The 12503-nt window shown below is 40.4% G+C and overlaps 1 protein-coding gene across 1 annotated transcript; it reads left to right on the top strand.

The window, feature by feature from the left end:
- Nucleotides 1–12: 12 nt before the first annotated feature.
- Nucleotides 13–10694, top strand: CCT2 (chaperonin containing TCP1 subunit 2). The gene is made up of 16 exons (XM_048302017.1): nt 13–122; nt 929–1003; nt 1469–1534; nt 1633–1744; nt 2565–2641; nt 3365–3477; nt 4019–4221; nt 4420–4520; nt 4601–4728; nt 5138–5241; nt 6767–6886; nt 7436–7564; nt 7650–7753; nt 8759–8858; nt 9570–9711; nt 10386–10694. Exons 1-16 carry the CDS (start codon nt 120–122, stop codon nt 10414–10416), a joined length of 1608 nt encoding a protein of 535 aa, XP_048157974.1. The 5' UTR covers nt 13–119; the 3' UTR covers nt 10417–10694.
- Nucleotides 10695–12503: the final 1809 nt, after the last annotated feature.

The following is a 12503-nucleotide window of genomic DNA, read 5'->3' as shown; positions in this document are numbered from 1 at the left end:
CCGCCGGAAGGGGCGGCCGCTCTGACGCCCGTTCCGGTGGAGCTCGTGGGGGCTGCGGCGCGGCGCTGTTTCTCTGCTGAAGGCGGCGGCGGACGGCGGGTCCCGGCGGTACCGGCACCATGGTGAGCGGCGGGGCGGCGGCGGCGGCGGCTTGGCGCAGGGCAGGGCCGGGGGTGCGGCGGGGCCGCGCTCCGCGCGGGCGCGCGTGCGAGGCGTGCAGGCCGCGCCCTTCCTTTCCCCGCGCTGTGCCGGGGGTGGGGGGGCGGCGCTCGCGACCCCGCGCGCGGGTGGCGGGGGGCCCCGAAGGTTCTGGAGCCGGGGCGGGGCCGGGCGCGCGCGGGGCGAGCCCTCCCGGCCCCGCCTTGAGTGCCGGGAGCCGCGATACGGATGTCTGGCTATTTGATCCTTGTTCTTTAAGGCCTTGGATGCTTTGCAAATGTTGGTCCTTAAAGGCGTATATTGGTAACTGCTGTAATTAATTTGCCTTGATATGCAAAAAAAAAAAAAAAAAAAAAAAATCAGCATAGGTATTAAAATGCTAACGCTTCAGCATGGTCAGTAAATAGAGTTTTTTTAGTTCCTGCTGGTTGTGCCTGCCCTCGGGTCGCATGGAAGGCCGGTTCGTCGGGCAGAGCGGCAGTGCAGGCGCAGCCATGAGCGGTGTGCTGCTGGGGCCGGGGGCGTGTGCGCCGCCGTCTCTGCGCGCAGCTGCGCTCGGCCTCGTAACCCCTTCTCAGGACTATGAGACTGCCAGGCAGATTTTTAAGAACTGTGACTGTTTCTTAAATATATCTTTTATCACAACAAAATGGGGTATGGATGTAATTTTATTAATAAAAACGTTGTTTAGGTTGTTAGTGTCAGGGATTTTTAAAACACATAGTTTTATTGAAGCTAGAATAATATCCTTATGATATCTGTGTTTCAGGCATCCATTTCCCTTGCTCCTGTCAACATTTTCAAGGCAGGTGCAGATGAAGAGAAAGCAGAAACAGCTCGGTTGGTAAGTTTAATTCTCTAAGAAACTGGTAGTACCTGAGGTAATTAAACTTTTGTCCTTTCTACTACTAAAAATACTTTCACTTTATCATGATACGGAACTTCTGTCTCTAACTGGCTTTCCTTGTTGCACGTCTGCGAACAGAAGAGAGGAGGAGTGTTGTTCATAGTGAAAATTAGAGAAACTCTTCATTGTCAAAATCGAAGTAACTACTGGCGCTCAGAAGATTGATGTTTTATTGGGAGGCATTTTTTCTGGCTTTGAGACAGACTTAATGGTTTCTGTGAGAATTAAGTATATTTGTTCTGGTTATCAAAATATAGCAGTAAAGAAACTTGGACACGGCCTCCATTGAAAGAGGTGGAAGGGTTGGTTGAAATGTCCTCTTGAAAGCTACGTGATAGTGTATAATTCTTGTATTACAGTAGAAATAAACTGTTCCCTGAGGTATGTTTATTTTCATTTCAGTCGTCCTTTGTTGGTGCCATCGCCATTGGTGACCTAGTCAAGAGCACGCTGGGCCCTAAAGGCATGGTAAGACAGCTGCAGGCTCTCAGTAGTCATACCTGTTAATGTGGCTTTAATAGTTACAGTGCGTTTTCAAGCAGTGTTTGAAATCTCACGTCTTGTAGGACAAGATTCTTTTAAGTACCGGAAGAGACAGCTCTGTGACAGTTACCAACGATGGTGCAACCATCCTGAAAGCTATTGGAGTTGACAATCCAGCTGCCAAGGTCTTAGTTGGTGAGTTCTTAAAGGCTTGATATTTGTTAGTTTGTAACTCTGTTACAGAGTTTTTATTTGTTCTTAGAAAACTGTTCTTGAAATACTGTGAAAAATTGAAGGGGGGGAGCAGAAATCCTGAAGTAAGGAGGGCAGGGTACTGCAAGAGTTACGGAGTTTTGAAAAAGTAAAATTGAGGTGTATGCTGCTCTTCAGAGCTGTTCTGATGTCTTCTTTCCCGCAACCATGGTTTGTCCCAGGAGTCAGAAGGGACAAAAGACAGCTGTGTGCCCCTCTTTTTTCAGTGGGAAAATTCAGAACAGAAATCTACGAGGCAACAGAGTTTCTCTGGTTCTCCCAGGTTTAAATCTCTGTCACTCAGTGAGCACTGTACTTCTGGACAGAGTTTACCTCTGTGATCAACTGTCTTACTGTTTCAGTGGTCCGGTTCTGGTGACAAGCAGGAGCCTGAAGAGTTGGGTGTCAGATTTCCTAATGATTTTATGTTTGCTGGGTCCCAGTTTATCAGCAGTTCATGCAGCAGACCTGGTTATTATAGTCTCTGATCTGTACCTTAGAGCTTCTATCCAGCTGTACTTCCTTTTGATAAGCATCTTTAGGACTGGGAACAGAGGGAAGCATCTTGACCATCACCAGGCTGAAACTGGTGTCTAGGTTGCAAATAAAGAGCAGGAATTTGAAGGATGCTGAATTTCATTTGCATGTCGTGTTTTTCTGTGGTTGTTTTTTGGAGTTCCCTCTTTACGCAAAGAGTAAGATCTGTTTCTCTCCTCCTAATGCATGAGAAAAATAGCATTAATACTATGTTTTCCTTCTTCAGATATGTCAAAGGTTCAAGATGATGAAGTTGGTGATGGAACTACGTCTGTCACAGTGTTGGCAGCTGAACTACTGAGGGTGATGTATTACATTTTTTCAGATGTTTGCTTGCCAGTGTAGTTGTCTGATACCACCAGTAGGAGGTGTGTTATCCTACGCTTTTGAAAAGGGCTCCCAAAGCATAGGAAGGAATAGCTTGCTCTTTTGCTGTTGAAATTGGTAGGGGGAAAAAACAACCCTTAGGTATTGCATCATCATTTTTTTGGTATTATTTTAGACTATTATTCCTTACATTATTTTTTATAAACTCTCAAGTATTTTAAGTTGACTCTGACAGGTCACTTCCTGGCTATTGCACTGGGCAGCATGCAGCACTGCTTAGTTGTGAGGCTAAGTCCTCTGAAATCCTTTTCCATAACATTAATGAGGAAATTACTGCTAAATTCTGTTCTTTGCTCAAGACCTGAATTCATGGTGTTCCTTTAAACTCTGTATGGGTTTTTTGTTTTTGTAAAATTTTACATTGCCAAACTCTAAACCTGAAATTACTGTGAAAGGGACATGAGAAGTGAGTAATTCTTGCTAGCAGAGCTGTGTCAGAAAGTTTGATCATCTCAAGTCCAGGAACTGGGATCAAGAGCATCTTAAGGAATGATCCATCAGCTTGCCAAGTTCCCTCAGAAAAATGAAGATAGTCATTTTTCAAGTACACTTTAAGTTGCATTCATAAATGAACGTGTCTTTTCTAGTTAGTGTAACTGTACGTTTGGGGGGGAAATAATATTGATTTCATTTAAATAGGAGGCAGAATTACTGATTGCGAGGAAGATTCATCCTCAGACCATCATTGCAGGCTGGAGGGCAGCCACAAAGGCTTCAAGAGAGGCACTTCTGAAAGCAGCTGTGGATCATGGGTTAGTAATGTCCATTTGCTCTTCACAAAAAACTACTCAAGATCAAAACATCAGTGCGAATTACAGTCCATTGGTAAAATCTTCGCTCGTATTAAAGTATAGTGAAGGCTGAGCTAATGATTTTTAACAGTTGAGAAAAAAATACTGGGGTTTATTTCAAGTGAATTACAGAAGCTTTTTGATACTCAGAATTACTTAGGATGTGCAGAAACGAAATACAAGCAGTAATTTGCTCCCTGGAACAAAAATTTGAAGTGTTATTTCAGATTTCACATTCACATTTAAAATGTAACAATTTCCCTTGCCTGGCACTTTGAGAGCACAAACTTTCTAAAGCTGAATGCGAAAATTCTCCTAACAAAACCTGTATTTCAAATAGAAGGTTGTGTTCCAGGACAGTGGAGGGATTCTGTGCAGCATTCCTCAAAACAGAATACGGTACATAAAGGCACAGGCTAGAGGAAGTGAACAAAGACTCATGGTGGTAGCTAACGGTAGGGCTTTCAGACTTTCCACTTTAACTGAACTGTCTTTATTGTAGTAATGATGAAGTGAAGTTCCGTGAAGACTTGATGAACATTGCAGGAACAACTCTTTCATCAAAGTTACTTACTCACCATAAGGATCACTTTGTCAAGCTAGCTGTAGAAGCTGTTCTTAGGTTGAAAGGTTCTGGTAACTTGGAGGCTATCCATGTCATTAAGAAACTTGGTGGAAGTTTGGCTGATTCCTACTTAGATGAAGGTAAGTCTTTTGAGTGTTGACCGTATATGCACTTGAGAAATAAAGCTTCTGAAAGTTACACGTCTATGTAAATTTGTTATAGGAAACATTACTGTGTTATTATTAAATTGAATACTAAAGATGAGGGGATTTTGTTATAATTATGAATTGTACTCCTTTTTTAATTGGAAGTTTTACAAGACCTTTCTGTTACTATAGGCTTTTTACTTGACAAGAAGATTGGTGTAAATCAACCAAAAAGAATTGAAAATGCAAAGATTCTTATTGCAAATACTGGTATGGATACAGACAAGATTAAGGTATGTGGCAGAACTACTGTTGAGATACAGTGTTTCTGTAAATGGAGTGTTGAGAGTGATCTCTCTTTTCTTTCATTTAGATTTTTGGTTCTCGTGTTAGAGTGGACTCCACAGCAAAAGTGGCAGAAATAGAGCAGGCAGAAAAAGAAAAAATGAAGGAGAAAGTGGATCGTATTCTTAAACACGGAATTAATTGCTTTATTAACAGGTATGTATTTCTTGAGAAAAGGGGAGAGTTACGTTGCTTCCCATGTTGTTCTAGTTCACTCTGCTGGAGTAGGCAGTTAAGTACCCAGCAGGCACTTAGGATCAAAGGACTTAAAGCATATGGCTGCCTGTGCTTAGTGTGATAGTGTTTCTTCAGAGGAAGGGTATTTCAAAAAGCATCATAGGTTGAATTGGTTTTTTTTCTTAGCATTTTATGTTTTCCTGTCACTGTGTTTGCTTCTGTGTTGTGTAACATTCTATGTGTGGCAGGTGCCTCATACGTTGACTGCTTTAGTAGCTTTCAGAAATCTGTCCTGTGTCCATGCTACTGAGAATCTGGTGTCTTTTGTTACTCTGTTATTTTCAAAGGTTTGTTCTGTGTGTGATGGGGAGATGTGTTTTAATTTTAGGCAGCTGATCTACAACTACCCTGAACAGCTCTTTGGAGCTGCTGGTGTCATGGCTATTGAACATGCAGACTTTGCTGGTGTAGAACGTCTGGCTCTTGTCACAGGTGTGTGGAGTACCATCTTGTATGGAACTTGGAGGGGCACATTATTTGTTTGATCGTTAGTAAACATTAAACTTACTTGAACATTGCTTCTTTTTCTCCAGCATCTTTGAATAAAGGATCATAATGGAAAACATGGGATATAATTTAGCAAGTTAGTGCCAGTTAGTAATTTTCTTCCATATTTTAAAAACATTTTTAGTTAAGTTCCCGACGGATAAGATTTTGAAATGTTTGTTTTCTAAGGAAAAGATGAAACTTAGCAATAAAAGAAGAACTCCACAAATTAATACTAATAGTTCTTGATTCTGTGATAATAACACTTTGTTCTACATGGCTGTTGTTCAGTTGTAATGATAGAAAAGACTAAAGAGCCATCCTTTGTTAAAAATGTGGGCTTGAGTTGTCGACTTGAGGTGGACCTCAAATGACATGAACAACCTGGATATTCTGAGTAGTGGTCAGCATAAATGTGATTCTAGTAACTAATGAAAATGAAATCTCTGGAATGCTACAGATAATTCTCGTTGCTGAAGTTAGAGATAGTTAACTGGAACATCATAGTTGATTCTGAAAGTGATCAGGAGGATGAAGTAGTTTTGCAGGAGAAAGGAAAAGACAATGACTTATTTATCTTAGCAAAACTGAAGTAGCAATTGTATATAACTGTCAGTAGGCACATTGACAAAGGCAAATACGTGATTGAGAGGAGCATTGCTTTCTTTCTGAATTCAAAGCAAGCTTTCTAGGCAGAGCAAATGGGCCTTACCGGACCACACTGGCTTGAATAGTATAGCTAAAAAAAAGACAAGTTTTTAATATGCACAAACTCTCTGCTATGTATCTTGGTTTTCCTTATAGTGCTGCAACTACACAGTGCTGCAAGCTACTGTGGAATAACTGAGCATGCATTGGTAATGCAAAGAGTTTTCTAATAGGAAGAGGAAAGAACTAGAGCAGTGTTCTGTTCAAAGACATTTTGGTCTTTGTAGTACCTATTTTGTTGACAATATGGCAGTTTACAAATTGTGCACAGTATTGCTGCTACAGCATGGAATGAGACTTGTGATGCAGGAGAATGGTGGCCACTGGTTCTCAGCCATCATCAGGCAGGCAAAGTGAATACTGTCACAAGCTCAAGTTTTAAAGCATAAGAGACTTCATTTAGTATTTTCTAAATATTTAATTAGTAAATACTGTGAAAACTTGAAACATACTGACAGTTTAATGCTAGCAAAGATGAATGTTTATTCTGCTATCAGACACAACTCGAAAGCATTGTAGTCCTTGTGATGTGAAACAAAACATAGGTGTTTTAGGGATTTATCAGCATTGGTTAAAGGTTTCTGGTGCCATATGCTGACATGAGAAAATCTTGGCTTATCAGTATTGTTAATTTAAATTTATTTTGGGGCAATTACAAAGATGATTTTTTTCACATCCCCTCCCTGTCCCCTCTTGGTAAGACATTGCCTGAAGGGATGCTTTCGTTGTGAGCTCTGATTGCTTTATGATCTTACACTTGTAGGTGGTGAAATTGCATCAACCTTTGATCACCCTGAGCTAGTAAAACTAGGAAGCTGCAAGCTTATTGAAGAAGTCATGATTGGAGAAGATAAACTCATTCATTTCTCTGGAGTAGCAATGGGTAAGTGTTTTGTCACTAATGGTGTATGGTAACGTTACTGTAACCCTCTGCTAATGCTGTTCAGTTTCCAGTGAGGCATAGGAATTTTGTAATGATTCATGTCACTGCTTTTATTAAAGTCTTGCTTTTCAGTAAAAATCCTGTGTATGTTTCATGTTACATAAATGAACATGCAATCATTTTTAAAGATGGGAACCAAGACTTCTGCTTTGGGAGATTAAATTGACAAGAAAAGTAGCAATATATCATACATAAACAGCTTTGAGAGCTTGTTCTAGTAAATACCAATACTCTCTTAAGTTTTCAAGGAGTTTTGAGGTGATATTAATTTTCTGTTAAATTAAATAAGGTGTTGTGGAACCAAAGCAATAGCACTGTGTACATAATTTCATCCTATCTTTGAAATGTCATCACGCTTGCTTTTGCTCCCAAAATTAAGTAATACAAAACTTGTCTGCAGTGATAGCAAAACCATTTAAAATGCTTTGTGATAGCCTATTTTTGTGTCCTGGATTCTCTTTTTAATCCTTTTGCATTTGTGCTTTCCAGGTGAAGCTTGCACCATAGTTTTGCGTGGAGCCACACAGCAGATTCTAGATGAAGCAGAGAGGTCTTTGCATGATGCTCTCTGTGTCCTGGCCCAGACTGTGAAGGACACAAGAACTGTGTATGGTGGAGGTGAATATCAGATTCTTTGTATATGACACACATTTTGTATTACTGTACATCAGATATATAACATCTGTGTGTCTTCAATGAATAGGTTGTTCAGAGATGCTGATGGCTAATGCTGTTGCAGAACTTGCTGTCAGAACACCTGGCAAAGAGTCTGTTGCAATGGAGTCCTTTGCTAAGGCTTTACGAATGGTAGGTTTATTTAATCAGTTTGCTGGATTAAGAGACAAAGCTTCATGAAGTTTACTAACTTGTGACATCAGATAGTTGCTTCACTTTAAAAGTTTTGGTTTTCTGAAATAAAAAAGTGAAGTTTAGCAACACATCTTGGATAAACAAAGGGAGAATTTTGTTTTTTGTCTTAGGAAAAAGTACTGGTGTTTTAATAATTCTGCATGTTACAGAATTGTGGAGGTTTATATGCTAGCCCTCCTCTAATTGGTTCTTGTTCACCTTACCTGCTAGTTAAAAGTGCTGTAGAAATAGTACATAAAAATCTCATCTTACATAGTTGATGACTGATTTAGAAAAGAGCGACCCTTCTGTTCCATTGATGCTCTAGTGCTCTTTGGGTGTATTCATACTCCAGTACTATCTACAAGTTTCTAGTCTTGGGTTGTAGATTGCATCTTAGTAGGAAGTAAGAGTGTCACAAGAAGCATTAATAGAATTGTGCTAACAGGCTGTCAATTTGAGAAGAAATTTACTTTCTGCAATTTAAATTAGGCAAAACCTTTCTCCTAAGAAAATTAATTTCAAGAGCATAGTAACACGTGACCTCTTCAGTCAGCACATGCAAGTTTGCACTGCTGTCATGGAAACAGTGATCAGGTGGTTAATGTGCTTACCAGCAGGCTTGTGCTGTTTAAATGGAAACATTTCTTTAGTTGTAGTCTGAAATGATAAACTACAAGATTCTTTTTTTTCTTCTGTCCATGTAAAATGAACTGATAAATCTGCTAACATACTTCTGTCCTCTTAGATACTTTCTTACACCAGGATCTTGAAATTCTTGGAAAAGTAGTTTGGATTTTTTACTTTTTCTATATCTTCTGAACACAGTAACAGATCATCTGCCATGTTTCTGAAGCATCTTTTTGAAATTCAGTTGTAAACTTAAAACATCGAAGTATGTTTCATGTTTACTAGGGATCAGTCCCTGTGTTAAGTAAAAACAACCTGTGTTTATCCCCTTAGATCCCAACAATAATAGCTGATAATGCTGGCTATGACAGTGCTGATTTGGTTGCTCAGCTCAGAGCTGCTCATAGTGAAGGGAAGACTACTTATGGACTGGGTAAGGGGTTCAGTTTTACTTCTGTGTTTGAATTTCTGTTTGGCAGGTCCATTAGGCTCATTAAAGTTGTTCACATATGTCTGTCACATATTATCAGCTGGGAGAACTGAGTATGTTGATTTGTTTGCTTTGCATAGAACTTGGGTGTACAGCACTATGTTCCTTTTCTGTTCAACCAGGCTTTTGACAGTGGAGTGAAAACCTTTATTTTTGAAGTGGATGGTTTACACCTCTAAAAACCACTTTCCTTACACTGAGTCTAGTTATAGGAAGCTTAAAAAGAAAACATTGTTTTAAAACCAGCAACCTGCTAAAAACCCAGCAGAACCGAACACATCCTTCCCCTTGCTCCTTTCTTCCCCCTCCGCCCCCCGCCCCCAAAAAACAACAAAACAACAACCAGAGTTGTGGAGAAGAACCTTGAAGTTAATATATCTAAGGGAATAGTGTGGAGAGTCCTGTTGGGATCTTGTCTCCTTATCACAGTGTATAAAATTTTTATCATTAATTGTTTGTATGTAATTGCAACATTAGGCTTAAATCAGGAGTCTTGAGGTAAAAGACTTTATTTAATACTTCCCTTACTATCAGTGTAGTTCATCTGAGCATGTAAGTTACTATGCTCTCAGCTTCTTGTAATTTCCTTAAAAAAAAAGCCAAGTTAAAAAACAAAACCAAAAAAACCACCTCTTAATGTATTTCTTCTTCCAGATATGAAAGAGGGTGTCATTGGAGACATGTCAGTTTTGGGAGTAACAGAAAGTTTCCAGGTCAAGAGACAAGTTTTGCTGAGTGCAGCTGAAGCAGCAGAAATGATTCTTCGTGTAGATGACATCATTAAAGCAGCACCAAGGTATGACCAGAGTATCTGCATGGTCGCTCACAGTGGTGTAGAGTAAACCTCCTTCTGTGGAAGAGTAGTGGTGCAGAAAAGTCTTGTTCTAAAAATACTTCACTTGAAATGGAGCCTGACACCTGACATGCTGATTTTCATATTAGATAATTTTACTGCATTAGCTAGCAGTATTGTCAGGCCTTTAGAGCCATGAGCAAACTTAAATTGCTGTGCCTGAGTAATGCCTAGTTAATCTTAGGTCACCAGCTGCTTGTGTTGTGTATAGCACTCAAGCATCTGCACAAGTGGCTGACCAAAATGTAAGGGATCATGCTTTCTTTTTTCTTTTGGCAAGAGTTGTAGTGAAATGTCCAGCTGCTTCTGAGATAGAGTCTGCAGCTGAAACAGGAACACGTTTGTTAAAAGGTTTGGGAAGAATTGCTGCTGTTAGGCAGGTTATCCCATGGGTGCCTGCTACCAGGTAGTTTTCAGTGCTTTTTGAATCACAGGATTTTTTTTACCATGGTCATAGGTGGTGTGTTAGCTTTGAGGTGATACTGCTTTTTGTGCTGTGAGATAAAGATGTCACTGAATGCAAAATACCAACTAAAGATTAAAAATAAGGGTGGGTGGGGAGGGGCTGGTGGACATCAGCGTGGTGGGAATTTTCTGATTTTTCTTTTTCTCCCCAGAAAACGTGTACCAGACCATCGCCCCTGTTAAATTTTCTTCAGTTCCTGAGGATGTGTGGACCAGATCTCACCTAGTAAATTTTTTTAATGGTCTAGTTTTTGTGAGGTTATGGAACAGAAGCTTGAGATAAATGTCTCCATCAATGGCACTGTCTTCAGTTGGTTTTTACTTACTGGAGCTTTTATGTGTTGTGGGGAGGAATTCACTTTCAGGGGTGTATAAACCAGGGGTTTTATACAACCCTATTCATTCTGTTCCTTCCAGGTTCCACTTAAAATACACAGAAATAAAAAGCTAGAAATAAATAATTCAGATTCCCCAAAGTTGTATTTCGTTTCTGTACAACCAGGAAGGGCAGATCCATTAGGACTGCTGCGGTGCACATCCTCAGGCCTTGGATGCTTCAGGGAGTGACTAAGCCCTCGTTGCTCACTGGTTCATGTTGGCCTGCTGTGTTAGTGTAAGTGGTGTATTCCAGTCCTGGCTGCATAGGTTTTGAGTTGGGGTTTTAGAAATAGGCTCTGAAGTTAGATGATATCTTTTTCTAGGGATACTGGAATATTACTCTTTTTTTTTTTTTTTTTTTTATGATGGAAGAGAGAGAGTGGAAGAGGAACCTCAGTCAATGCCCAGAACTACAACTAAGTGATTTTACAGCTTTTTACACCACAGGTTCTACATTCTGCTGAGGGGAGTTGAGAGGAACATGGAGTTTGGGAGAGATAGCAACATTGTGGACCAAACAGTCTGAGTGTTGATCTCTAAAGTACTGCGCTGACTTTACGAACACTTACAGTAGAGGGCACTTAGCAGTAGAGGGCACTTAGCAGAAAACGTGCCAGGCTCCATAACATTGACTTCCTGCCCTTTCTGCCCTGCCCTTTTCATGTCGGTTGTAGCCTGTCTTTATATTCACTTTCCCATTCTAGTAGTTACTGCAAAGGCAACATGTTTCTTAACTGGACTGGTTTCTTTGTGCTTAGGTTGTAAGGAAGCCTCTGATGCCTGCAGAAGTCTGCATGCAGATTTATGATGACTGTAAGCACAGACAAGCAGGGGCCCTGTCTGTGTGGGGGCCCAGAATGATGCCTGCAAGGCCTTGTGACTTTTCTGGCCCTTGCAAGTATAGTAAAGCACCTGGCAAACACCAGGGCAAGTCTGCCAAAGCAGAAAGATTAAATTGAAATAACCAAGTATATGTGCAAACATTTTTCTCCCTTAGATTTCATAAAATGAAGGGAATCTGCTTAGAGAATCCTCCCCTTAACTCTTGACAGAGACTCTTCAGCTCTCCAGAAGTGACAAGACTGGAGAGAGCTGAGTGCAACACAAACCACTGCTAAGCAAGTGGAAGTACACTCTTCCCCATCCCCTCAGCTGAAGACAGTACCAGCTCAGTTTTATGGGATATAAAACATTGACCTTGGATATTAAAAAAGCTTTGTTCTACTTTTCTTTTTGTAGGAAGAAATTGTTTGAACAAGACTAGATAAAGAATTTGCTGTTAATTCCAAAGAAGGATGGTTTAACTTGGCAAGATGCTAGTATACTTTAATTTGACTAGTAGCACACTACATGGGTGCCAGCCAGATCCAAATTTGGACTTCATTTAACAAGACAACACGTGCTAGCAGAGTCTATATATTCCCAGATAATTTTTCAAGCATGTAGATGACTTTAAGCAGTCATGAACTGGCATGGAATCAAATCTTTTCTGGGAAGTCAACTGCTGCTTCTGCAGGCTGCACTGCTGAGACAGTTCTACTAGAAGAGCGTGCTGCCACGGCTCTCCACCCTTTTAAAACAGCTGTCTTTCATCTAATTCAACCATGCTATGGAGTCTAAAGTTTAAAATGTCACTTTGAGACAGATTTCTGTTACTCAATTAAAGCAAAGCTTAAAAAAAAGGGCATTTTTAGGGGGATCTGGGCTGGTCCAAGCTGCAAGCTTGAGAAATACACAGCTGAAATCAGTTGAGTAAAGTTTGCCTCACCTTCAGATTATGTGCAAGCCTGTAGTGACAGGCTTACAGCCCTGGATTTTATTCATGCAAGTTTACCTTTGCAATTCTTGTAGCTTTTCCTTTTCAGTTAGGCTTTGATTTTCTTCTTTGCTCC

This window comes from Corvus hawaiiensis, chromosome 4 (genome assembly GCF_020740725.1).
Source record: "Corvus hawaiiensis isolate bCorHaw1 chromosome 4, bCorHaw1.pri.cur, whole genome shotgun sequence".
Taxonomy (NCBI): Eukaryota; Metazoa; Chordata; class Aves; order Passeriformes; family Corvidae; genus Corvus; species Corvus hawaiiensis.
Note: the sequence above shows the minus strand (reverse complement) of the source record. Positions and strands in the feature narration are given on the sequence as shown.